This window comes from Nerophis lumbriciformis, linkage group LG39 (genome assembly GCF_033978685.3).
Source record: "Nerophis lumbriciformis linkage group LG39, RoL_Nlum_v2.1, whole genome shotgun sequence".
In the NCBI taxonomy this organism is placed as follows: domain Eukaryota; kingdom Metazoa; phylum Chordata; class Actinopteri; order Syngnathiformes; family Syngnathidae; genus Nerophis; species Nerophis lumbriciformis.
Window position 1 is genome coordinate 18,339,487 of NC_084586.2, and position 26,641 is coordinate 18,366,127.

The following is a 26,641-nucleotide window of genomic DNA, read 5'->3' on the forward strand; positions in this document are numbered from 1 at the left end:
GACAAGGCGGCGGCGCGATGAAAGCGCTTCCCTTCACGGCCCATTAACCCGACACACGTGCACGTACACGCCGTGGTGACGGCTGATGTGGTTGCAGGTACGTGTGGGAAAAAGAGGGCGCGGCCATCAACGCGCACGGCGTCCCTCGCCTGCAGCAGGACGGCGACGGCACCCTTCACATCTCCCAGACGTGGTCGGGCGACATCGGCACCTACACCTGCCGCGTCACCTCGGTGGGCGGCAACGACTCCCGCAGCGCTTACCTCCGAGTCAGGTGGGCCTCCCCTCCCCCACACGCACACTTTTAGTGATCTGTGGCGTTCATCAGACTGACACGTGGCGTTATGAATGCTGCGCTGCCATCTTGTGGTAGCTAATAACAAAACACACATGAGGAGTTTGCCTACAGCCACAGCTGTTCATGTTTAGTGGACGGAGTTAGCATTTATGCTAGCTACTGTTTTGGTTCATGCCAGGGGTGTCCAAACTTTTTCCACTGAGGGTCACATACTGAAGAATGAAAGCATGTGGAGACCATTTTATTATTTGTATGCACATATATATATATGTTTGTATATATATGCATGTATATATATGTTTGTATGTATGTATATATATATATATATATATATACATATGTATATATATATATATATGTGTATATGTTTGTATATATGTGCATGTATACTTATGTTTGTATGTGTATATAAATATATATATATATATATATATATATATATATATATATATATATATATATATATATATATATATATATATATATATATGTATACACACATATGTATATATATAAGTATTCATATTAATATATACGCACATATGTTTATATAAATATACGTATGTATATATATTTTTTTATATATACATATATATTTACATGCATACATATTTACACATATATGTGTGTATATATGTATGTATTCACATATATGTACATATATAAGTATTTATGTTTATGTATATGAATATATGTTTGTATAAATATATTTGTATATATTTACATATACATATGTGTATATATTAATATATATATACATGTATATATATATATATATATATATACATATTTACATTTATATATATATACATATATATGTGTGTGTATATATAAGTATATATATTTATGTATACACATATATGTTTATATAAATATACATATATATAAATATATATATACATATGTGTAAATATGTGTGTATATATATGTAAGTATTTATATTTATGTATACGCACATATGTTTATATAAATATACGTATATATATATATATACATATATACTGTATGTACATATATACATATATACGTATGTGTGTATTTATATGTATGTATACACATATATGTACATATATAAGTATTTATTTTTATGTATACAAATATGTTTGTATAAATATCCATCCATCCATCCATTTTCTACCACTTATTCCCTTTTGGGGTCGCGGGGGGGCGCTAGAGCCTATCTCAGCTACAATCGGGCGGAAGGCGGGGTACACCCTGGACAAGTCGCCACCTCATCGCAGGGCCAACACAGATAGACAGACAACATTCACACTCACATCCACACACTATTTGTATCAATATATGTATATATAATTATATATACATATATGTATATATGTGTGTATATAAATATATAAAAATGTGTATATATATATATATATATACATATATATGTGCGTGTATATATATATATAAGTATATAAATTTATGTATATAAATATATATATATATTTATATATACATATATGTAAATATGTATGTATAATATATATATATACACACACACATATATATATATATATATATATATATATATATATATATATATATATATATATACATACATATATACATATATATATATATATATATATATATATATATATATATATATATATTTTTTTTTTTTTTTTTTTTTTTTTTTTTTTTTCAACGCTCAACTTCATATCTATCTGTCAATTATATGTTTCTATTTTTATTTTTTTTTTTCCTTGTTTTATGTCAAAGAAAACTTTGTTGTTTATATGATAATCACACAAACCTATGCAACATTTTCCCCCATTTTTTTTTTCAAAATAGAATATTTGATGTGAAGTAATTATTTTTAATTAATTATTATTATTTTTGGGCAATGTCAGTTTTAAAAAAAAATTAATTAATTAATTAAAATTAAAATTATTGGGTCTCATTCATAAAAGTGTTAAAATAAGTCTTGCCTTTTTTTCCCCAACACTTAAGTCTCTAGATCAACTTCAGATTTGTTCGTAAATTATCATTTTTTATCATTATTTCAAATAATTTTTTTGTTATATGTCAGAAACACAACATATGCAATATTTATCCAAACAGTATTTCAAAGTGCAATATTTGATGTGAAGTATTTGAAGCCTTCAATAATTCACAACAACATTGATTTTGATTTATTATTATGTTTTGAACATTAATAGAAGCTTTGTGTCGTTAGAGTCATTGCAGCTACAATTCATAACGGCCACACTTTGGACAAGAACACTAAGGAGTTGATGGTGTGCGTGAATGATTTGATCTGAAAGCCTCTTCTCTCTCGCCCTGTGTCCCCTCAGGCAGCTGCCTCATGCTCCCGAGAACCCTGCGGCCGTGCTGAGCGCGTCCGAGCGCCGCGCCATCGACCTGACCTGGGCCAAGGCCTTCGACGGCAACAGTCCGCTCATCCGCTACATCGTGGAGGTCTCGGAGAACAGTAGGTTGACCACGCCCACAAGACTGGCACGTTCAACTTAATGGCAAAGACTACTTCCTGGCTACGGCGACACAGCTAGGACAAACTCAATTGAATGCATGCTTGCAAATGATACTCAGAAGAGTGAGAGAACAAGATAAATAGTATCAAGTTGTCCACGCCATCGCAACAACTTGATCGATATCGTTCTAACATTCCGCACCACTAAATAAGTCAAAAGTATCGTATTGGTATCAGTAGTTGTCATGTCAATATTGGTATTGTATCATACGTTAAAAAAGTTGTATTGGGACACCCCTCAAGAACATGAAAAACATTCTTCAAGTAGAATCAGACAAAACTAACAATATACAAGATTTTTTTGTGTGATTTCTGATCGTTTGTGAGGGCACCAAGGGGACTTCCAAGTTAAGTTAAAGTACCAATGATTGTCACACACACACTAGGTGTGGCAAAATTTCTGCATTTGACCCATCACCCTTGATCACCCCCTGGGAGGTGAGAGGAGCAGTGAGCAGCAGCAGTGGCTGCGCCTGGGAATCATTTTTGGCGATTTAACAGCCAATTCCAACCCTTGATGCTGAGTGCCAAGCAGGGAGGTAATGGCTCCCATTTTTATAGTCTTTGGTATGACTCGGCCGGGGGATTGAACTCACGTACAATATACAAGATTTTTTGTGTGATTTCTGATCGTTTGTGAGGGCACCAAGTGGACTTCTGAGTTCAGCTTCACTAAAATATGGACTTTTGTCGAGGCTGGAACCAATTATTCACGTTTGTTGTTTCCTATGGAGGAATTTTTTTTTAAATCGTGAATTGAAATACAGCTTCACAACTTTATTCATATTTTTTGTGCTAAAGAAACATATTTTTTTAAATCGTGAATTGAAATATAGCTTCACCACTTTATTCATAATTTTTGTGCTTAAGAAACTTTTTTTTTTTTAATTGTGAATTGAAATACAGCTTCACCACTTTATTCATAATTTTTGTGCTAAAGAAACTTTTTTTTATCGTGAATTGAAACACAGCTTCACCACTTCATTCAAAATTTTTGTGCTAAAGAAACTTTTTTTTAATTTTTTTATTTTTAATCATGAATTGAAATACAGCTTCACAACTGTATTCATATTTTTTGTGCTAAAGAAACATATTTTTTTAAATCGTGAATTGAAATACAGCTTCACCACTTTATTCATAATTTTTGTGCTAAAGAAACTTTTTTTTTTTTAATCGTGAATTGAAATACAGCTTCACCACTTCATTCAAAATTTTTGTGCTAAAGAAACTTTTTTTTAATTTTTTTATTTTTAATCATGAATTGAAATACAGCTTCACAACTTTATTCATAATTTTTGTGCTTAAGAAACTTTTTTTTGTTTAATCCTGAATTGAAATACAGCTTCACCACTTTATTCATAATTTTTGTGCTAAAGAAACTTTTTTTTTTTATCGTGAATTGAAATACAGCTTCACCACTTCATTCAAAATTTTTGTGCCAAAGAAACTTTTTTTTTATTTTTTTATTTTTAATCATGAATTGAAATACAGCTTCACAACTTTATTCATATTTTTTGTGCTAAAGAAACATATTTTTTTAAATCGTGAATTGAAATATAGCTGCACCACTTTATTCATAATTTTTGTGCTAAAGAAACTTATTTTTTTAATCGTGAATTGAAATACAGTTTCACCACTTTATTCATAATTTTTGTGCTGAAGAAACTTTTTTTTTTTAACTGTGAATTGAAATACAGCTTCACCACTTTATTCATAATTTTTGTGCTAAAGAAACTTTTTATTTTTTATTCGTGAATTGAAATACAGCTTCCCTATTCGCTATACCAACTTCTCTATTTAGGTTCCACCGTGCTAGCACTCGCAACTTTTTCCGGCCCCTGCGGTGGACCATTTTGCGGTCATACTCCATAAAAAAGAAATACAGAGAGTGGATTCTCGGTATGGGCGCTCCATTAGGTGGAATGTTATAAGATGTTGTATAAAAGCGGGTCTGGTGTCATCACCCAACAAGAGACAAACAGGAAGTTGAAGAAGAATTTAAGATCAACAAGCGTCGTTAGCGGAGTCTGGTTATTTATGTCCTGCGTGAGAAACACGTGGCGTTCCACATCAAGCGTGTTGGATGTTTCTCCGCGTGCTAAAAGCCGTCAGTCAGAGGCGAGCTCCTGAATATTCCCCGTGATGTGACGGAGATGTGTGAGTTTCAACAAGTCCTCCATCGTGTCGTCACCACAGTCAAATTGTTTGCTTTAAAGCAAACTTATTTTCATTGAGGGCCACATGGCAGTTATGGCCACTTTTAACAGTGAATAATATACAGTATGTATATGTATATAAAACATGTGTATAATTGTCTATGTTAGGGTTGTACGGTATACCGGTACTACTGTATAAAATAAATCATATTCGGTGCTGTCAGGTTCAAACACTGATGACATTTATTAAACAAGACAAGAAGCAAGGAATTAAACAGAAACATAATTAAATTGAGCTCAATTGAGGAGAAACGCGTACGCTTGTACACAGGGCCGGCCCGTGGCGTAGGCCGTATAGGCAAATGCTAAGGGCGCCGTCCATCAGGGGGCGCCACGCCAGTGCCACAAATGTTGGAGAAAAAAAAAAAAAAAGTCGGTACTATTATTTCTAAATACAAAAAATAATCCCACGTTAATTAAAATGCAAAGTAAAGCCTATATAATAGAAATATTATTTGTTACAACATTACAACCCCCCCCTCCCTTCCCGTATCAAGACTCTTTTTGGACGTCACCACATCAAAAAATCAACACAAGATGTCAAAACGGCCAAAACTGTCAGGTGCCCAGGGAAGAAAAAAGAGAAAAGAAGAGGAGGAGAAACGAGAAAAAGACAAGAGGTAGCAGGTAGGTAACGTTAGCCTACATGAAATTATTTGTCTGTTACAGAATGTGATAGTAACCTGGCTTTTTAGCATTAAGCTAATGTTACATGATTCGGCAATTGCTAATCAATAAATAGCTAGTTCCGTTTTAACGTCGGGTTAATATTGTGGAGGGGGCTAAATTGTTATGGAAAATAATAATGTAACGTTAGGTAATTACAGTACTCCCACCTTACATTCCTCAGGGACATTTGTATTAGATCTTTTAAGCAGGTGTTTTTTGTTTACATTGTTATTGCCTTCTGGTTAGCTAATGTTTGCCCTGCAGGTAATAGTCACTTTTCCACCCATTAGGTATAGTTGTAAGCCTAGTTGTTAAAGTGCACATCATTAATGTTAATTAAGCAATATGTATGTAAAAAATATTGTATTTCATATATTCATTTTTTATTTTTTGCATTCATTTATTTATTCATATTTAATTTTATCTTGTTAACTATTCTGATTGTTAATTTGCTTTCTTTAAGTAAAAAAAAAGGTCAAAGACAAAGCTATTTGGTTTCTTGTGAGTATATACACTTCACTGCCGATGTGGGGGGGCGCCATCTAAAATCTTGCCTCGGGCGCCAGATTGGTTAGGGCCGGGCCTGCTTGTACAGTGTCCCACCACGCTCTGACGAAAGATTGTACGCCTCCTCTTTTATTTGGACTTTCCCTGATTAGATAGCAACAGCTGTTTCTAAAGGAATGGGGGTGGTAAACAGCCGCTGCCTTCGGTCACAAAACGGTTCAAAGAAAAGGCCCTGCTTCCTCCCCGCTTTGTAGATCTCGTGTCAAGACAAAATCTTCCCGTGGATTACAATACATCAAAGAAACTGACGCCTTCATGTTGCTTCCCATCCTACAAAGCCTTTTGCTTGGTAGGATCAAAGACAAGCTTTTGTCCTGTCGCCGGGAACTCATGGCAACACAAAGTTTTATTATACTGACGGGTACTATACCGCCTCTAAAAAGTACCGGTCCGACATTTTTTGTTAAAATACAGACAATAATGCCATTTTTTTGTGGTCCCCTTTATTTAGAAAAGTATCGAAAAGTAGTTAATATTTTCTCACTAAATGTAAGTGATTTTTTCCATTTTAACAGAAAACATATATGTACTGCTTGAAATTGCATACCTTTTCAACTTTAATAGTATCCCATATTGCAAAAAAATATTACAGTATATTGTCATACTTTCCAAACATGTTTTTGTAGGAATAAAAATCCATCCATCCATCCATCTTCTTCCGCTTATCCGAGGTCGGGTCGCGGGGGCAGCAGCCTAAGCAGGGAAGCCCAGACTTCCCTCTCCCCAGCCACTTCGTCCAGCTCCTCCCGGGGGATCCCGAGGCGTTCCTAGGCCAGCCGGGAGACATAGTCTTCCCAACGTGTCCTGGGTCTTCCCCGTGGCCTCCTACCGGTCGGACGTGCCCGAAACACCTTCCTAGGGAGGCGTTCGGGTGGCATCCTGACCAGATGCCCGAACCACCTCATCTGGCTCCTCTCCATGTGGAGGAGCAGCGGCTTTACTTTGAGCTCCCCCCGAATGACAGAGCTTCTCACCCTATCTCTAAGGGAGAGCCCCGCCACTCGGCGGAGGAAACTCATTTGGGCCGCTTGTACCCGTGATCTTGTCTTTTCGGTCATGACCCAAAGCTCATGACCATAGGTGAGGATGGGAACGTAGATCGACCGGTAAATCGAGAGCTTTGCCTTCCGGCTCAGCTCCTTCTTCACCACAACGGATCGATACAGCGTCCGCATTACTGAAGACGCCGCACCGATCCGCCTGTCGATCTCAAGATCCACTCTTCCCCCACTCGTGAACAAGACTCCGAGGTACTTGAACTCCTCCACTTGGGGCAAGATCTCCTCCCCAACCCGGAGATGGCACTCCACCCTTTTCCGGGAGAGAACCATGGACTCGGACTTGGAGGTGCTGATTCCCATCCCAGTCGCTTCACACTCGGCTGCGAACCGATCCAGTGAGAGCTGAAGATCTTGGCCGGAGGAAGCCATCAGGACCACATCATCTGCAAAAAGCAGAGACCTAATCCTGCAGCCACCAAACCAGATCCCCTCAACGCCTTGACTGCGCCTAGAAATTCTGTCCATAAAAGTTATGAACAGAATGGGTGACAAAGGGCAGCCTTGACGGAGTCCAACCCTCACTGGAAACGTGTCCGACTTACTGCCGGCAATGCGGACCAAGCTCTGACACTGATCATACAGGGAGCGGACTGCCACAATCAGACAGTCCGCTACCCCATACTCTCTGAGCACTCCCCACGGTCGAATGCCTTCTCCAAGTCCACAAAGCACATGTAGACTGGTTGGGCAAACTCCCATGCACCCTCAAGGACCCTGCCGAGAGTATAGAGCTGGTCCACAGTTCCACGACCAGGACGAAAACCACACTGTTCCTCCTGAATCCGAGGTTCGACTATCCGGCGTAGCCTCCTCTCCAGTACACCTGAATAGACCTTACCGGGAAGGCTGAGGAGTGTGATCCCACGATAGTTGGAACACACCCTCCGGTTCCCCTTCTTAAAGAGAGGAACCACCACCCCGGTCTGCCAATCCAGAGGTACCGCCCCCGATGTCCACGCGATGTTGCAGAGTCTTGTCAACCAAGACAGCCCCACAGCATCCAGAGCCTTAAGGAACTCCGGGCGGATCTCATCTACTCCCGGGGCCTTGCCACCGAGGAGCTTTTTAACTACCTCGGCAACCTCAGCCCCAGAAATAGGAGAGCCCACCACAGACTCCCCAGGCCCTGCTTCCTCATAGGAAGACGTGCTGGTAGGATTGAGGAGGTCTTCGAAGTATTCTCTCCACCGATCCACAACATCCGCAGTCGAGGTCAGCAGAACACCATCCCCACCATACACGGTTGACAGTGCACTGCTTCCCCTTCCTGAGGTGGCGGATGGTGGTCCAGAATTGCTTCGAAGCCGTCCGGAAGTCTTTTTCCATGGCCTCCCCGAACTCCTCCCATGTCCGAGTTTTTGCCTCCGCGACCGCTGAAGCCGCACACCGCTTGGCCTGTCGGTACTTGTCCGCTGCCTCAGGAGTCCCATGAGCCAAAAGAACCCGATAGGACTCCTTCTTCAGCCTGACGGCATCCCTCACCGCCGGCGTCCACCAACGGGTTCTAGGATTACCGCCACGACAGGCACCAACTACCTTGCGGCCACAGCTCCAATCGGCCGCCTCGACAATAGAGGTGCGGAACATGGTCCACTCGGACTCAATGTCCAGCACCTCCCTTGTGACATGTTCATAAATAATAAAAATGATAATACATTTTACGTAGTTCTTTACAGCATATTACTGTCAATTGAAAAAAAACAAAAAACGACCACTGTTTTTTTGCGTTAAAATTCTGTTGACTGAGCTGCCAGTTTTTAAGTGTAAAACCGAGGGTTGTTGTTTTTACCGGTCTATTACTGTAAATGGAAATATTTGTTTTTACGGTAGAAAAACGGACAGCTAAGTTGCCACGATAAAAAAAATAACATACAGTTTGTCCATCAACAATATCATGTTGTGAAAACCAATGTCAAATTAACACAAACATTCTGGCAACTAATCTGCCATTTTTTTCCTAAACTCCCCCAAAAAAAACAAAAAAATAGTGATTGATGAACAGATTTTTACGTACCGCCCAGTTTGCTGTTTTTTTTTTTTATTGTATCGATTATCGCTTTCCGCCAGTGTCTTTCTTTCTTTTGTTTGTATTATCTTTCTGTATGGAGTTTGCATGTTCTCCCCGTGACTGTGTGGGTTCCCTCCGGGTACTCCGGCTTCCTCCCACCTCCAAAGACATGCACCTGGGGATAGGCCCCTCCCACCTCCAAAAACATGCACCTGGGGATAGGCCCCTCCCACCTCCAAAGACATGCACCTGGGGATAGGCCCCTCCCACCTCCAAAGACATGCACCTGGGGATAGGCCCCTCCCACCTCCAAAGACATGCACCTGGGGATAGGCCCCTCCCACCTCCAAAGACATGCACCTGGGGATAGGTTGATTGGCAACACTAAATTGACCCTAGAGTGTGAATGTTGTCTGTCTATCTGTGTTGGCCCTGCGATGAGGTGGCGACTTGTCCAGGGTGTACCCCGCCTTCCGCCCAATTGTAGCTGAGAAATGCGACCCCGAAGGGAATAAGCGGTAGAAAATGGATGGATATTTGCCAGGTCAAATTTCTGTCCCCGTTTATTGCGTTTTTATTGGTCATAAATGTTGATCCGCCGAAAATGTTATCGATGACAAATACTGCCTCAGTTTGCACTCAGACAAGTTTATGTCATGTTTTTGTTTTGGTCATGTTCGGTTTTGTTTTTGGACTTTTTGTGCACTTTTGTTTTGTCACCATAGCAACCCATTAGTTTTCACCTGTCACGTCACGCACCTGTTTCACGTTTTGAGTCACGCACCTGTTTTCGTTAATCATGTCTATAGTATTTAAGTTCATTGTTTCCAGTTTGTCGTTCTGACGACATCTCACATTTATGCTCTGTCCATTCCTGACACTTGTTTTCATGTCCATCCTTCATGCTACTATTTTTGTCCAAGCCAAGTAAGTTTTTGTTTATTAATGCTATAGTCTTTTGTTTTCATAGCCAAGTTGTTTCTCTGCCACTGTGCGCCCTTTTCGTTTGTACTTTTTTTTGATAAGTTTAAAAAAATATGTTCTCACATTCCCGTCTCGCCCGAGCCAACTTTCCGTTGCCTTCTAGAAAAACTAAACCCCAGGACCAAGTCATGACAGTTTAGTGCGAGGAGCTGTCAAAATAAAGACTTCATGGTAAACACTAAGGCACTAATAGAGTTGTTACACCTTTCCTGCTTCCGGCTCCCAGACCGTAGTCGATGAGCGCAGGGGAGACGTTCCTCCAGGGCCTCTGTACTTCGGGGCTAACAACCTTCACTTTACCCGGCAGTGGGTCTTTAAAGCTCCGGACTCGAGGGTGAATGACGAGGCCGGTTTGGCCAGGTCTGACATGGACAATGCATGCTCTCGTTCACATCTGTCATCATTTGTAAAAACAACCATGATTTTAACACACACACACACCTCCAAAGCCACTTTTTAAGTTCAATTATCAATTAAAGGCCTACTGAAAGCCACTACTACCGACCACACAGTCTGATAGTTTATATATCAATGATGAAATCTTAACATTGCAACACATGTCAATACGACCGGGTTAGCTTACTAAAGTGCAATTTAAAATTTCGCGCGAAATATCCGGCTGAAAACGTCTCGGTATGATGACGTCAGCGGATTGTAGAGGACATTTTGGGACAGCATGGTGGCCAGCTATTAAGTCGTCTGTTTTCATCGCAAAATTCCACAGTATTCTGGACATCTGTGTTGGTGAATCTTTTGCAATTTGTTCAATGAACAATGGAGACAGCAAAGAAGAAAGCTGTAGGTGGGAAGCGGTGTATTGCGGCCGACTGCAGCAGCAACACAAACATAGCCGGTGTTTCATTGTTTACATTCTCGGAAGATGACAGTCAAGCTTTACCATTGGCCTGTGGAGAACTGGGACAACAGAGACTCTTACCAGGAGGACTTTGAGTTGGATGCGCAGACGCGGTACCGTGAGTACGCACGCAGCTGCGGCTTCCAAACATTTGATCGCTTGCCCGTACGCGCGTGCCGCTATGTGCATGTCACGTACGTAACTTTGGGGACTTTGGGGAAATATATGTGCTGTATGAACTTTGGGGAGGTGAACGGTACTTTGGGCTGTGGGATTGAGTGTGTTGTGCATGTGTTTGAGTATTGGCGGGTTATATGGATGGGAGGGGGGAGGTGTTTGTTATGCGGGATTAATTTGTGGAATATTAAATATAAGCCTGGTTGTGTTGTGGCTAATAGAGTATATATATGTCTTGTGTTTATTTACTGTTTTAGTCATTCTCTTTAAGAAGGGGAACCAGAGGGTGTGTTCTAACTATCGTGGGATCACACTCCTCAGCCTTCCAGGTAAGGTCTATTCAGGTGTACTGGAGAGGAGGCTACGCCGAATAGTCGAACCTCGGATTCAGGAGGAACAGTGTGGTTTTCGTCCTGGTCGTGGAACTGTGGACCAGCTCTATACACTCGGCAGGGTCCTTGAGGGTGCATGGGAGTTTGCCCAACCAGTCTATATGTGTTTTGTGGACTTGGAGAAGGCATTCGACCGTGTCCCTCGGGAAGTCCTGTGGGGAGTGCTCAGAGAGTATGGGGTATCGGACTGTCTGATTGTGGCGGTCCGCTCCCTGTATGCTCAGTGCCAGAGCTTGGTCCGCATTGCCGGTAGTAAGTCGGACACGTTTCCAGTGAGGGTTGGACTCCGCCAAGGCTGCCCTTTGTCACCGATTCTGTTCATAACTTTTATGGACAGAATTTCTAGGCGCAGTCAAGGCGTTGAGGGGATCTGGTTTGGTGGCTGCAGGATTAGGTCTCTGCTTTTTGCAGATGATGTGGTCCTGATGGCTTCATCTGGCCAAGATCTTCAGCTCTCACTGGATCGGTTCGCAGCTGAGTGTGAAGCGACTGGGATGAAAATCAGCACCTCCAAGTCCGAGTCCATGGTTCTCGCCCGGAAAAGGGTGGAGTGCCATCTCCGGGTTGGGGAGGAGATCTTGCCCCAAGTGGAGGAGTTCAAGTACCTCGGAGTCTTGTTCACGAGTGAGGGAAGAGTGGATCGTGAGATCGACAGGCGGATCGGTGCGGCGTCTTCAGTAATGCGGACGCTGTATCGGTCCGTTGTGGTGAAGAAGGAGCTGAGCCGGAAGGCAAAGCTCTCAATTTACCGGTCGATCTACGTTCCCATCCTCACCTATGGTCATGAGCTTTGGGTTATGACCGAAAGGACAAGATCACGGGTACAAGCGGCCCAAATGAGTTTCCTCCGCCGGGTGGCGGGGCTCTCCCTTAGAGATAGGGTGAGAAGCTCTGCCATCCGGGGGGAGCTCAAAGTAAAGCCGCTGCTCCTCCACATGGAGAGGAGCCAGATGAGGTGGTTCGGGCATCTGGTCAGGATGCCACCCGAACGCCTCCCTATGGAGGTGTTTAGGGCACGTCCGACCGGTAGGAGGCCGCGGGGAAGACCCAGGACACGTTGGGAAGACTATGTCTCCCGGCTGGCCTGGGAACGCCTCGGGTTCCCCCGGGAAGAGCTGGACGAAGTGGCTGGGGAGAGGGAAGTCTGGGCTTCCCTGCTTAGGCTGCTGCCCCCGCAACCCGACCTCGGATAAGCGGAAGAAGATGGATGGATGGATGGATATGTGCTGTATGAACTTTGGGGAGGTGAACGGTACTTTGGGCTGTGGGATTGAGTGTGTTGTGCAGGTGTTTGAGTTGTATTGGCGGGTTATATGGACGGGAGCGGGGAGGTGTTTGTTATGCGGGATTAATTTGTGGCATATTAAATATAAGCCTGGTTGTGTTGTGGCTAATAGAGTATATTGTGTTTATTTACTGTTTTAGTCATTCCCAGCTGAATATCAGGTCCCACCCGCCTCTCACAGCATCTTCCCTATCTGAATCGCTCCCACTGCCCTCTAGTCCTTCACTCTCACTTTCCTCTTCCACGAATCTTTCATCGTCGCTCAAATTAATGGGGATATCGTGGCTTTCTCGGTCCGAATGGCTCTCACTGCTGGTGGCCATGATTGTAAACAATGTGCAGATGTGAGGAGCTCCACAACCTGTGACGTCACGCTACTCGTCTGCTACTTCCGCTACAGGCAAGGCTTTTTTATCAGAGACCAAAAGTTGCAAACTGTTCTCTACTAAATCCTTTCAGCAAAAATATGGCAATATCGTGAAATGATCAAGTATGACACATAGAATGGACCTGCTATCCCCGTTTAAATAAGAAGATCGCATTTCAGTTGTCATGACTTGGACTTTGGCGTGGTTTGTTCTCCCGTGGTGCAAATGAACATTTGGACCAGTCATGGCTTGAAGGTGAAGACATTATTTATTTTAACACTATAACTACAAAGAAAGGATCAAACAAAAGGCGCGCTCAAGGCGGATGTACAAACTTGACTAACGAAAACAGAAGACTTGCACGGGGGCAAAAAAACTATGAACAACAAAAAACACTAACTGTGGCAATAATAAACAAAACTTACTTGGCATGGACATGAAGTGCGCAGAGGTGGACAGAGTGTGACAAGGGTATGTCGTCAGGACGAACAACAGAAAATGAAAAGCTTAAATAACACAGACATGATTAACGAAAACAGGTGCGTGACTCAAAACGTGAAACAGGTGCGTGACGTGACAGGTGAAAACTAATGGTTGCTATGGTGACAAGAGTGCACAATGAGTCCAAACGTGGAACAGGTGAAACTAATGGGTAATCATGCAAACAAGACAAGGGAGTGGAAAGCCAGAAACTAAACAAAACATGACTTAAAACAAAACATGATTACACAGACATGACAGAGCCCCTCCCTTAAGGACAGATACCAGATGTCCATAAAAAAATTAACAAGAGTCATGGGAGGGCGGGAGGGGGACATGGCGGTGGGTCGCCAGACCACGTGTCCCCGTATCCACCGGGGCAGAGTTAGGTGGCGGCGGCGAGTGGAACGCCGCTGCAGCAGGCGAGGCGGGGGCCCAGGGAATGGCCACATTCGTGGCCGACTGGGAGGTGGGCGCACTTGGCGTGGCGGGCGACCAGGTAGCGGCCATATCCGTGGCCGACGAGGAGGCAGGCGCGTCGTCATCGTGGCAGGCGTGGCTTGGCGTGGTGAGTCAGGCGGCGAAGCTCGGCGTTGGTCTTGGTCTTGGTCTTGGTCTTGGCATGGCGGGTCTTGGTCTTGGCATGGCGGGTCTTGGTCTTGGTCTTGGTGTGGGTCTTGGTGTCATCGAGCTGCGACTGGCGGCACTTGGCGTCTTGGAGCTGCGACTGGCGGCACTTGGCGTCTTGGAGCTGCGACTGGCGACACTTGGCATCTTGGAGCTGCGACTGGCGGCACTTGGCGTCTTGGAGCTGTGACTGGCGGCACTTGGCGTCTTGGAGCTGCGACTGGCGACACTTGGCGTCGTGGAGCTGCGACTGGCGGCACTTGGCGTCGTGGAGCTGCGACTGGCGGCACTTGGCGTCTTGGAGCTGCGACTGGCGGCACTTGGCGTCTTGGAGCTGCGACTGGCGGCACTTGGCGTCGTGGAGCTGCGACTGGCGGCACTTGGCGTCGTGGAGCTGCGACTGGCGGCACTTGGCGTCGTGGAGCTGCGACTGGCGGCACTTGGCGTCGTGGAGCTGCGACTGGCGGGACTTGGCGTGGAGGGTCTTGGTCTTGGACTTGGCGTGGAGGGTCTTGGTCTTGGTCTTGGCGTCGTGGAGCTGGTGCTAGCCTTGGTGCGGCGACAGGTGCGGCGACAGGTGCTAGTCGTGGAGCTGCGACAGGTGCTAGCCGTGGAGCTGCAACAGGTGCTAGCCGTGGAGCTAGCCTTGGAGCAGGTGGAGGTGGCCTAGCTGGGGGTTGCGGCTTGGCAGGTCGGAAAACTGGTGAGGGCGGTCGTGCTGGAGACTGTGGCTTGACAGGTCGGAAGACTGGTGGTGGCGGCCGTGCTGGAGGCTGTGGCTTGGCATGGTGATGCAGAGCCACCCCACCTGAACAATTCCCAGCCCTAGCCCCCCCCTCAAGGGGCGGATACCAGACGCGCTCCCTGCGGTCTGGAACTCCCTCTAGGGGTGGGCGGAGGGAGGACAGGAGGGGGACCGAAACTTCCCCTTTATTTTGGCCACAATGTTTTTTTTATCCCCCACCTGGGGTTGTGTGGGCGGAAAAAAAGAAAAAAATTGTGACGGGGGCGGGACTTGAGTCTTGAGGGGCGGGGCATGAGTCTTGGGGGGCGGGGCATGACATTTGGGACGTGGCTTGGACTGATTAGACCTAATTTCTAAAAAACATGTTTTGATAATGTTTTATCAAAGACATGCCATTAGAGTCTTTTGTTGGAGGCGGGTGTTCAAAAGAAAAAGAGTTGAAAAAAAAATCCTGGGCTGTGATGTCATCATGGGGAAGCCGGGCAGACTGCTGCTTGCTTCCGCCCGGAGGGGGAGGGGCTTGTGGGAGCGGCGTGTCCTGCAGGCTCGCGGAAGTCTTTCCTCGTCCTCTGCGACGTTTCCGGGACGGGAGCGACGCGCCAATGTCGTGGGTCCACACGGAGTTTATTGGCACCAGTCTTCCATTTGGCCCCCACATCATATCTCTGCGCTCCATGGAGGAGTAGCGCAGCGTTTCCTCCTCCATCGCGAGCAGGACCGCCCATGTTCCCTCGTCAAAATTGTCCAAATGTCTTGCGGGAGAACTTTTTTGCTGACGACATCTGTCATGACTTGGACTTTGGCGTGGTTTGTTCTCCCGTGGTGCAAATGAACATTTGGACCAGTCATGGCTTGAAGGTGAAGACATTATTTATTTTAACACTATAACTACAAAGAAAGGATCAAACAAAAGGCGCGCTCAAGGCGGATGTACAAACTTGACTAACGAAAACAGAAGACTTGCACGGGGGCAAAAAAACTATGAACAACAAAAAACACTAACTGCGGCAATAATAAACAAAACTTACTTGGCATGGACATGAAGTGCGCAGAGGTGGACAGAGTGTGACACGGGTAGGAATACGGGGATGTCGTCAGGACGAACAACAGAAAATGAAAAGCTTAAATAACACAGACATGATTAACGAAAACAGGTGCGTGACTCAAAACGTGAAACAAGTGCGTGACGTGACAGGTGAAAACTAATGGTTGCTATGGTGACAAACAAGAGTGCACAATGAGTCCAAACGTGGAACAGGTGAAACTAATGGGTAATCATGCAAACAAGACAAGGGAGTGGAAAGCCAGAAACTAAACAAAACATGACTTAAAACAAAACATGATTACACAGACATGACAGAGCCCCTCCCTTAAGGACAGATACCAGATGTCCATAAAAAAATTAACAAGAGTCATGGGAGGGCGGGAGGGGGACATGGCGGTGGGTCGCCAGACCACGTGTCCCCGTATCCACCGGGGCAGAGTTAGGTGGCGGCGGCGAGTGGAACGCCGCTGCAGCAGGTGAGGCGGGGGCCCAGGGAATGGCCACATTCGTGGCCGACTGGGAGGTGGGCGCACTTGGCGTGGCGGGCGACCAGGTAGCGGCCATATCCGTGGCCGACGAGGAGGCAGGCGCGTCGTCATCGTGGCAGGCGTGGCTTGGCGTGGTGAGTCAGGCGGCGAAGCTCGGCGTGGGTCTTGGTCTTGGTCTTGGTCTTGGTATGGCGGGTCTTGGTCTTGGCATGGCGGGTCTTGGTCTTGGTCTTGGTGTGGGTCTTGGTGTCATCGAGCTGCGACTGGCGGCACTTGGCGTCTTGGAGCTGCGACTGGCGGCACTTGGCGTCTTGGAGCTGTGACTGGCGGCACTTGGCGTCTTGGAGCTGTGACTGGCGGCACTTGGCGTCGTGGAGCTGCGACTGGCGGCACTTGGCGTCGTGGAGCTGCGACTGGCGGCACTTGGCGTCTTGGAGCTGCGACTGGCGGCACTTGGCGTCTTGGAGCTGCGACTGGCGGCACTTGGCGTCGTGGAGCTGCGACTGGCGGCACTTGGCGTCGTGGAGCTGCGACTGGCGGCACTTGGCGTCGTGGAGCGTCAGGACGAACAACAGAAAATGAAAAGCTTAAATAACACAGACATGATTAACGAAAACAGGTGCGTGACTCAAAACGTGAAACAGGTGCGTGACGTGACAGGTGAAAACTAATGGTTGCTATGGTGACAAGAGTGCACAATGAGTCCAAACGTGGAACAGGTGAAACTAATGGGTAATCATGCAAACAAGACAAGGGAGTGGAAAGCCAGAAACTAAACAAAACATGACTTAAAACAAAACATGATTACACAGACATGACATCAGTAGGGCTTTAAGAGTCATCTGTTAGACTTTTCAAGTTTGTTGTGAGGTCGTTCCATTCCTTTATCGCTTTATACGAAAAGGCTGATTGTGCAAAAGAGGTTTTACTCATTTTTTTTAACGGCTCGCAGCACATACTCAGGCAAATCATATAGTTGATGTAGATGCCCATGTCGGCTGTTCAGATTTACTTTACAAAAGAGAAGTGTAGGATACTTCTCTTGTTGCCTTATTTGTATTTGACTTTATTAAATGTATTTATATTATCATTTAGTGCAACCGGGCCGGAGCAGGAGGGGATAGAAAGAGAAAAAAAAAGAAGACAGAGGGGGAAATTGTGGGGACAAGAGGGGGATTAGACAGAGAGACAAAAACAACAACAGCAAACAACAACAACAACAACAATAGAGCAACATCAGCAAATAGGACATGTACAAATATGATGGTAAAAGTAATAGCAAATAAGCAGTAAATAAAAAATAATACAGAAATGACAATGAGCATTATTACACTACAAATGGATCAATACAAATACCAATAGAAATAGCGCTATTGATAATGAACAATACCAATAATTTACCTTTATTATCAACAATACAGTTGTTTAAATGCAACAATACATATACGTAATGATAACTTGAGATACGAACGAATGCAGAAAAATGGAGGGGGAGAAAGAGAAGCAACCTACATTAACCTTGTAGATTGTTATAGTCACAATAGGTTAAGCTTTGTCAGTGTGCCATGTGTTACACCCAGTTTACCCTAGGGCAACAACGTTAATATATGTTTGATGAAACGTGATTATGTGCATGAGTGTAAGTATGCATATGTACTTGTATATGTACAGAATGTGTATATGTGTTTGTACAATGAATGTATATGTACAGAATGTGTATATGTGTTTGTACAGTGAATGTATATGTACAGCATGTGTATGTTTGTATATTGAATGTGCGTGTGGATGTACGAACTTTAGGTAGGTAAATATGTACCGTATTTTCCGCACCATAAGCCGCCCTGGGTTATAAGCCGCGCCTTCAATGAACGGCATATTTCAAAACTTTGTCCACCTATAAGCCGCCCCGTGTTATAAGCCGCATCTAACTGCGCTAAAGGAATGTCAAAAAAACAGTCAGATAGGTCAGTCAAACTTTAATAATATATTAAAAACCAGCGTGATGTGGGCGCGCATGGAGTCGTATATCAACATGGACGGAGCTGCGTGAAAAAAGCCACCCGGCCTCTTCGCGTAAACTTCCCTTAACCACTCGCTCATCTTTTCTTCATCCATCCATCCCTTCGAGTTAGCTTTTATGATGACGCCGGCTGGAAAGGTCTCTTTTGGCAAGGTCTTCCTTTTGAATATCACCATGGGTGGAAGTTTCTGGCCATTAGCATGGCAAGCTAGAACCACAGTGAAGGATGACTTCTCATTCCCTGTGGTGCGAATATTCACCGTACGTGCTCCCGTTGTATCCACAGTGCGGTTCACAGGAATATCAAAAGTCAGTGGAACCTCGTCCATGTTGATAATGTTCTCTGGCCGGATCTTTTTTTCAGCTATCTTGTTTTTACAATATGCACGGAAAGTAGCCAGCTTTTCTTGAAAGTCTTTAGGCAGTTGCTGTGAAATAGTAGTCAGTGTGCGGATGGAGAGATTGCGTCTTTTCATGAACCGGAAACCTGTCGCTTAGTAGGAGCCATTTTGTGGTCTTTACAGATGTAAACACACAAAGGAAATGAAACGTAATATCCGCGCGCTTCTTCTTCTTCTACGCGGGCGGGTGGTTGCTTACAGTAGAAGAAGAAGCGCTTCCTGTTCTATGGGTGCGGGTGCTTACCTTGGCGGTTGCTTGCGTAGAAGAAGAAGCACTTCCTCTTCTACGGGGAAAAAAGATGGCGGCTGTTTACCGTAGTTGCGAGACCGAAACTTTATGAAAATGAATCTTAATATTAATCCATATATAAAGCGCACCGGGTTATAAGGCGCACTGTCAGCTTTTGAGTAAATTTGTGGTTTTTAGGTGCGCCTTATAGTGCGGAAAATACGGTATGTGTATGTTTGTATATTGAATGTGCGTGTGGATGTACGAACATTAGGTAGGTAAATATGTACTGTGTTTGTGTATGTATGTGGGAGCGTAGGTACCTATGTACGTATGTGAGCATATGTGAATTTGCACAAAATAATAATGAATCCAAATCAATGTTGTGGTGAAGTATTCAAGGCTCAAATGACTTCACATCAAATATTCCACTTTAAAATCATTTTTGACCCCTGACCAATCGCAAGAGAGTAGGCGTGTCCGGGGGAGAAGAATGCAGACTTACCCTATTCAACTTGAGATTTATGGAACATACTATGAAAAAAAAACCACATCATTCTATGTTTTTTGTTTGTTTTTAACCTTGCTCTTATTATTATTATTTTTTTTGCAGACGCTCCCTGGGCCATCCTCCTGGCCAACATCGAACCCGAGTCGTCGGCGGTGACGGTCAACGGCCTGATCCCGGCACGCTCCTACCAGTTCCGACTGTGCGCCGTCAACGACGTGGGCAAGGGACAGTTCAGCAAGGAGACGGAGCGGTGAGCTGCCACGACCACGGCTCCATACCTATCTCCCTATTTAAGATCTTGGTGATACCACACCAGAATACTAAACCCCAAAAGCAGTGAAGTTGTCACGTTGTGTAAATGGTAAATAAAAAGAGAATACAACAAATAATTTTCAACTTATATTCAATTGAATAGACTGCAAAGACAAGATATTTCATGTTCACACTGACAAACTTTGGTAGTTTTTGCTCATTTGGAATTTGATGCCTGCAACTTGTTTCAAAAAAGCTGGCACAAGTGGCAAAAAAGACTGAGAAAGTTGAGGAATGCTCATCAAAGACTTATTTGGAACATCCCACAGGTGAACAGGCTAATTGGGAACAGGTGGGTGCCATGATTGGGTGTAAAAGCATGAAATGCTCAGTCGTTCACAAACAAGGACGGGGCGAGGGTCACCACTTTGTCAACAAATGCCTGAGCAAATTGTTTAAGAACAACATTTCTCAACCAGCTATTGCAAGGAATTTAGGGATTTCACCATCTACGCTCTGTTATATCATCAAAAGGTTCAGAGAATCTGGAGAAATCACTGCACGTAAGCCATCATATCACGGACCTTCGATCCCTCAGGCGGTACTGCATCAAAAAGCGACATCAGTGTGTAAAGGATATCACCACATGGGCTCAGGAACACTTCAGAAAACCACTGTCAGTAACGACAGTTGGTCGCTACATCTGTAAGTGCAAGTTAAAACTCTATCATGCAAAGCCAAAGCCATTTATCAACAACACCCAGAAACGCCGCCGGGTTCGCTGGGCCCGAGCTCATCTAAGATGGACCGATGCAAAGTGGAAAAGTGTTCTGTGGTCTGACGAGTCCACATTTCAAATTGTTTTTGGAAACTGTGGACGTCGTATCCTCCGAAACAAAGAGGAAAAGAACCATCCGTATTGTTCTAGGCGCAAAGTGTAAAAGCCAGCATGTGTGATGGTATGGGGGTGCATTAGTGCCCAAGACATGGGTAACTTACACATCTGCGAAGGCACCATTGATGCTGAAAGGTACATACAGTTTTTGGAACAACATATGCTGCCATTTAAGCGCCGTCTTTTTCATGGACGCCCCTGCTTATTTCAGCAAGACAATGCCAAGCCACATTCAGCACGTGTTACAACAGCGTGGCTTTGTTAAAAAAAGAGTGCGGGTACTTTCCTGGCCCGCCTGCAGTCCAGACCTGTCTCCCATCGAAAATGAGTGGCGCATTACGAAGCGTAAAATACGACAGCGGAGACCCCCGGACTGTTGAACGACTGAAGCTCTGCATAAAACAAGAATGGGAAAGAATTCCACGTTCAAAGCGTCAACAATTAGTTTCCTCAGTTCCCAATCGTTTATTGAGTGTTGTTAAAAGGAAAGGCCATGTAACACAGTGGTGAACATGCCCTCCTAACTACTTTGGAACGTGTTGCAGCCATGAAATTCTAAGTTAATTATTATTTGCAAAAAAAAATAAAGTTTTTGAGTTTGAACATCAAATATCTTGTCTTTGTAGTGCTAGATGCAAGTGCAAGATATTTCATGTTCACACTGACAAACTTTGTTATTTTTTTGCTCATTTGGAATTTGATGCCTGCAACATGTTTCAAAAAAGCTGGCACAAGTGGCAAAAAAGACTGAGAAAGTTGAGGAATGCTCATCAAACACTTATTTGGAACATCCCACAGGTGAACAGGCTAATTGGGAACAGGTGGGTGCCATGATTGGGTGTAAAAGCATGAAATGCTCAGTCATTCACAAACAAGGACGGGGGCGAGGGTCACCACTTTGTCAACAAATGCCTGAGCAAATTGTTTAAGAACAACATTTCTCAACAAGGAATTTAGGTATTTCACCATCTACGCTCCGTAATATCATCAAAAGGTTCAGGGAATCTGGAGAAATCACTGCACGTATGCCATGATATTACGGACCGTAATATCATCAGGCGGTACTGCATCAAAAAGCGACATCAGTGTGTAAAGGATATCACCACATGGGGCTCAGGAACACTTCAGAAAACCACTGTCAGTAACTACAGTTGGTCGCTACAGTTAAAACTCTACTATGCAAAGCCAAAAGCCATTTATCAACAACACCCAGAAACGCCGCCGGGTTCGCTGGGGCCCGAGCTCATCTAAGATGGACCGATGCAAAGTGGAAAAGTGTTCTGTGGTCTGACGAGTCCACATTTCAAATTGTTTTTGGAAACTGTGGACGTCCAAAAAAGGAGAAGAACCATCCGGACTGTTCTAGGCGCAAAGTGTAAAAGGCAGCATGTGTGATGGTATGGGGGTGTATTAGTGGCCCAAGACATGGGTAACTTACACATCTGCAGTGTTTCCCACACATTCATTTATTTGTGGCGGCCCGCCACGAAAGAATTACGTCCGCCACAAATGGATTTTTCGGCTTTTGACTCGCTCGACCGCTCATAAAAGCAATGGGACTCTGTCTGTGAATGTTGCTTGTAGTTACAACTCCGGTGCAGTAGGTGGCGGTAACTCCGCCAAATACGAGGGTAATATAGGTTATAGCTGCATCGCTCGCGGCTCGTCATATATTTAACGTTAATCCGCGATTTCACCGAGCGTTTCACTGACGGTGAGCAGCCTGACGCTGCTTCATTAACACCGCCGCTGTTTGACTCGGGGCCCGGGGCAGACGCACGTAGTAACAGTCACGTGTTACCATACCGACGAGCTAACGTGTCCAGGTTAGAACCCTGTTGTCAATAAACACACGTGGAGACGGTGCTTCAGATACTGCTTTAATACTGAAGATAATTGTCCACTGTCCACTGCAGCATGTGAATGCAATGAAAAGAATACAATCTGAGCCAACCAGCTGTTAAAATGTTGTCCAGGTTAATGTTTTGGCCATTAAAGGCCCTTCATTTCAAGATTTCAACTGTGATCGGGCTTTAAACAGGTGGCTGACCTGTTCATTTTACATGTATGCAATGCCATTTAAATGTAATTATAGATAATAATAATAATAATAATAATAATGATAAATACTTTGTAGTGTTGTAAATAGTCAACGGGAAGGATTCTAGTAAGATATAAGCCATGAGCACTACACAGCCAGAAAAAAACCTAGGCAGGACAAGTAAAAATATTGGGGCAAGTAGATTTGAGAAGTCAGGCAAGTAGAAAAAAACCTTAACGTTGAACCCTGCATGTGTTGAGCTGCTGGTTAGACGGCACTGTACATAGAGCGCTTCTGCTCGTTAGTAATACATTCTAATGTTGGATGTTCACTCCTTCACACAGATGAGTATAGAAAAATATTTTCAACGGCCGAAAAGGGCTGGACTTGGAGAGGAGGTAAGCCTACAGTCCGGACCACAGGTGCGACCTGTTCAGCAGGAGGAGGAGGAGGAGGTTGACTGACTGTGGCAGGACACCTCTGCCTCTGTTTCACTTCATGTTGCTGGTAAATAATATGGTTGTAGTAGTAGGCTAAAGTTAAATTATTTAGTATGCACTAATTAAAGGGGCAGAGCTTTAAGAGACATTTTAGCTTTTATATTTTATAAGATATATTTTTGGTAAGAACCACAATTAATAAATATATTTCAGTGAATCACTAATTGTTCAAATCTGTATATAAATATGTACATATAAAATGTTGTAATTATATTGCAACTCCGCGTTCTTCTTGGTCATCGCCGCTGCCGCCGCCACCCCCCCAGCCCCTCGACCACACCACCACAAATAGATGCCTGTCCTGTGGGAAACACTGATCTGTGAAGGCACCATTAATGCTGAAAGGTACATACAGGTTTTGGAACAACATATGCTGCCATCATGGACACCCCTGCTTATTTCAGCAAGACGATGCCAAGCCCCGTGTTATAACAGTGTGGCTTCATAGTAAAAGAGTGCGGGTACTAGACTGGCCTGCCTGTAGTCGAGACATTGAAAATGTGAAGGCTAAAATATGAGAAGGAACAACTTAAGCTGTACATCAAGCAAGAATGGGAAAGAATTCCACTTCAAAAATGTGTCTGCTCAGTTCCCAAACCTTTACTGAGTGTTGTTAAAAGGAAAGGCCATGTAACACAGTGGTAAAAATGCCTTTTTTGCAATGTGTTGCTGCCATTAAATTCTAAGTCCATGATTATTTGCAAAGTTTCTCAGTGTGAACATGAAATATCTTGTCTTTGCAGTCTATTCGATTGAATATAAGTTGATTTATTCTCTTTTTATTGACCATTTACACAACGTGACAAACTTCACTGGTGTGCCGTGAGCAGGCTTTAAGAACACGTCTAACAACTTCCTCAGTAGGGAACATGACATGTCAATACATTGTTTGAGGGCGCTCATGAAGCCTGTTTCCGTGGCAACCGGCTGGACGGACTGATCCCTCAAGTCAAGAGTCGGCGTGTGAGCTTGTAAGACGGCCAGAGAGGCGCCGTGAGCAACGTGCGTTCGCGCGCCGCGTCGCCTCCAAAGACTGACCTCCAGCTCGGCTCGTCACAGCCTGACGCCATCGGGAAACAAAATAAGCGACAAAAAATAAGAATAAGAATGAAAACATTCATTTAAGTAACATTTGTAGTATTTTATTGTATTCTCTCATTTGTAAATAATCAGATTTTTTTTTTTTTTTTTTTTTAGCATTAGATTTCCATCCATTAATTTCCTACCGCTTGTCCCTTTCAGGGTCACAGGGGTGCTGGAGCCTATCCCAGCTGCATTCAGGCAGAAGTTGCATTACATTTCCTTTTCATAATGTTACATTTGTCTTACTTGAAATGATGTTACGTGGTTATCTTTCTTTGTATTTTATATAATACTTAAAAAAAGCAATATGTAGAAAATGCATGTAATAAAATAAGGTAATAATAATAAAAAAAATAGTATTTTTTATCAAAAATATAGTTAATAGTATTTGTAGCTTGTATTGAATCACCTGACTAGTATTTAATTAGATAGCAATTTTACTTATATATGCTTTTTGGCATATTTTATTGTATTTTAGTTTCATTCTTTTAACATTTTGTCATGACTTGGACTTTGGCTTGGTTTGTTCTCCCGTGGTGCAAATGAACTGGGCTGGTCATGGCGTGAAGGTAAATACATGATTTATTTAAACTATCAAAAAAAAGAATAAACGAAAAGCGCGCACAGGGGCGGAGGTACAAAACTAGACTATAAACACAAAACTTGCACATTGGCAGAAACTATGAACAATTAAACAAAACACTAACTGTGGCTTAATAAACAAAAACTTACTTGGCATGGAACCGGCATGAAAAAAGAGTAGCAAGGGTCATCAGGGTGTGGGGAGTGTGCAGGAGCATAAATGCGGGGATGTCGTCAGGACGAACAACAGAAAATGAATGAACTTAAATACTATGGACATGATTAGTGAAAGCAGGTGCGTGACTCAAAACGTGAAACAGGTGCGTGACGTGACAGGTGAAAACTAATGGTTGCTATGGTGACAAACAAGAGTGCACAATGAGTCCAAACGTGGAACAGGTGAAACTAATGGGTAATCATGCAAACAAGACAAGGGAGTGAAAAGACAGAAACTAAACAAAACATGACTTAAAACAAAACATGATTACACAGACATGACACATTTTAAATTGTATAATACATTTTTAATGAATATAAACCATATGTGGTGTAATGCATTTTTCTTAATTTTATAATGTATTTGTTTAAACTTTCTCTGTATCATTTAAAAAAAATTACCTAATATTTGTTTTTATTTTTAATAGTAATAATAATAACAATACCAATATGGTATTTGTCATACAAATTTAAATAAAATAAATGTATTTAGTATTTTTACTGTATTATTATTGTGTTGTCTAATTTGTAAATATCCATCCATCCATCCCATCCATTTTCTACCGCTTGTCCCTTTTTGGGGTCGCGGGGGGGGGTGCTGGGCTAAATAATTAGATTATATTTTTTTGCATCAGATTTGCTTTTCATTCTCGAAACATTTTAGGAAAAACAACAATATGCAAAAAAAAATGCATACAATAAATCTAGATAATAATGATAAAATGTTATATTTTTTATTCAAAAATCGTAAAAAAAAAAAATGTATTGTATTATCTGATTAGTATTAAATTAGATATCAATTTTACATACCGTATTTTCTGGACGATAGAGCGCACCGGTAAATAAGCCACACCCACAACATTATAGGGTGCGGGGAATCCATATCATTATACGCCGCAGACATATACGTTATTTACACATAAATATTCGTTATTTACACATAAATATTTGTTATTTACACATAAATATTCGTTATTTACACATAAATATTCTGTAAATGTTATACATTAATTGTTTCAAAACGGTGTCTGTAACACGGCAGTAAAACGGCTGGTCAAACAAAACAGAAGTCATGGTCATGGACCCGCTAGCCGCGGAAGCTAGCTCTCCAATCAGCTAAACAGACTCAATAACTCCACGGTGAC

The 26,641-nt window shown here is 43.3% G+C and overlaps 1 protein-coding gene across 1 annotated transcript in view; it reads left to right on the plus strand.

Moving 5' to 3' along the window:
* sdk2b (sidekick cell adhesion molecule 2b) overlaps nt 1-26,641 on the plus strand; it is a 920,539-nt gene that overhangs the window by 737,329 nt on the left and 156,569 nt on the right. Inside the window, exons 13-15 of the mRNA XM_061931841.1 lie at nt 98-274; nt 2,602-2,738; nt 20,030-20,177. Of these exons, the coding sequence (XP_061787825.1) occupies nt 98-274; nt 2,602-2,738; nt 20,030-20,177 (462 nt within the window). The remainder of the gene's footprint in view (nt 1-97; nt 275-2,601; nt 2,739-20,029; nt 20,178-26,641) is intronic.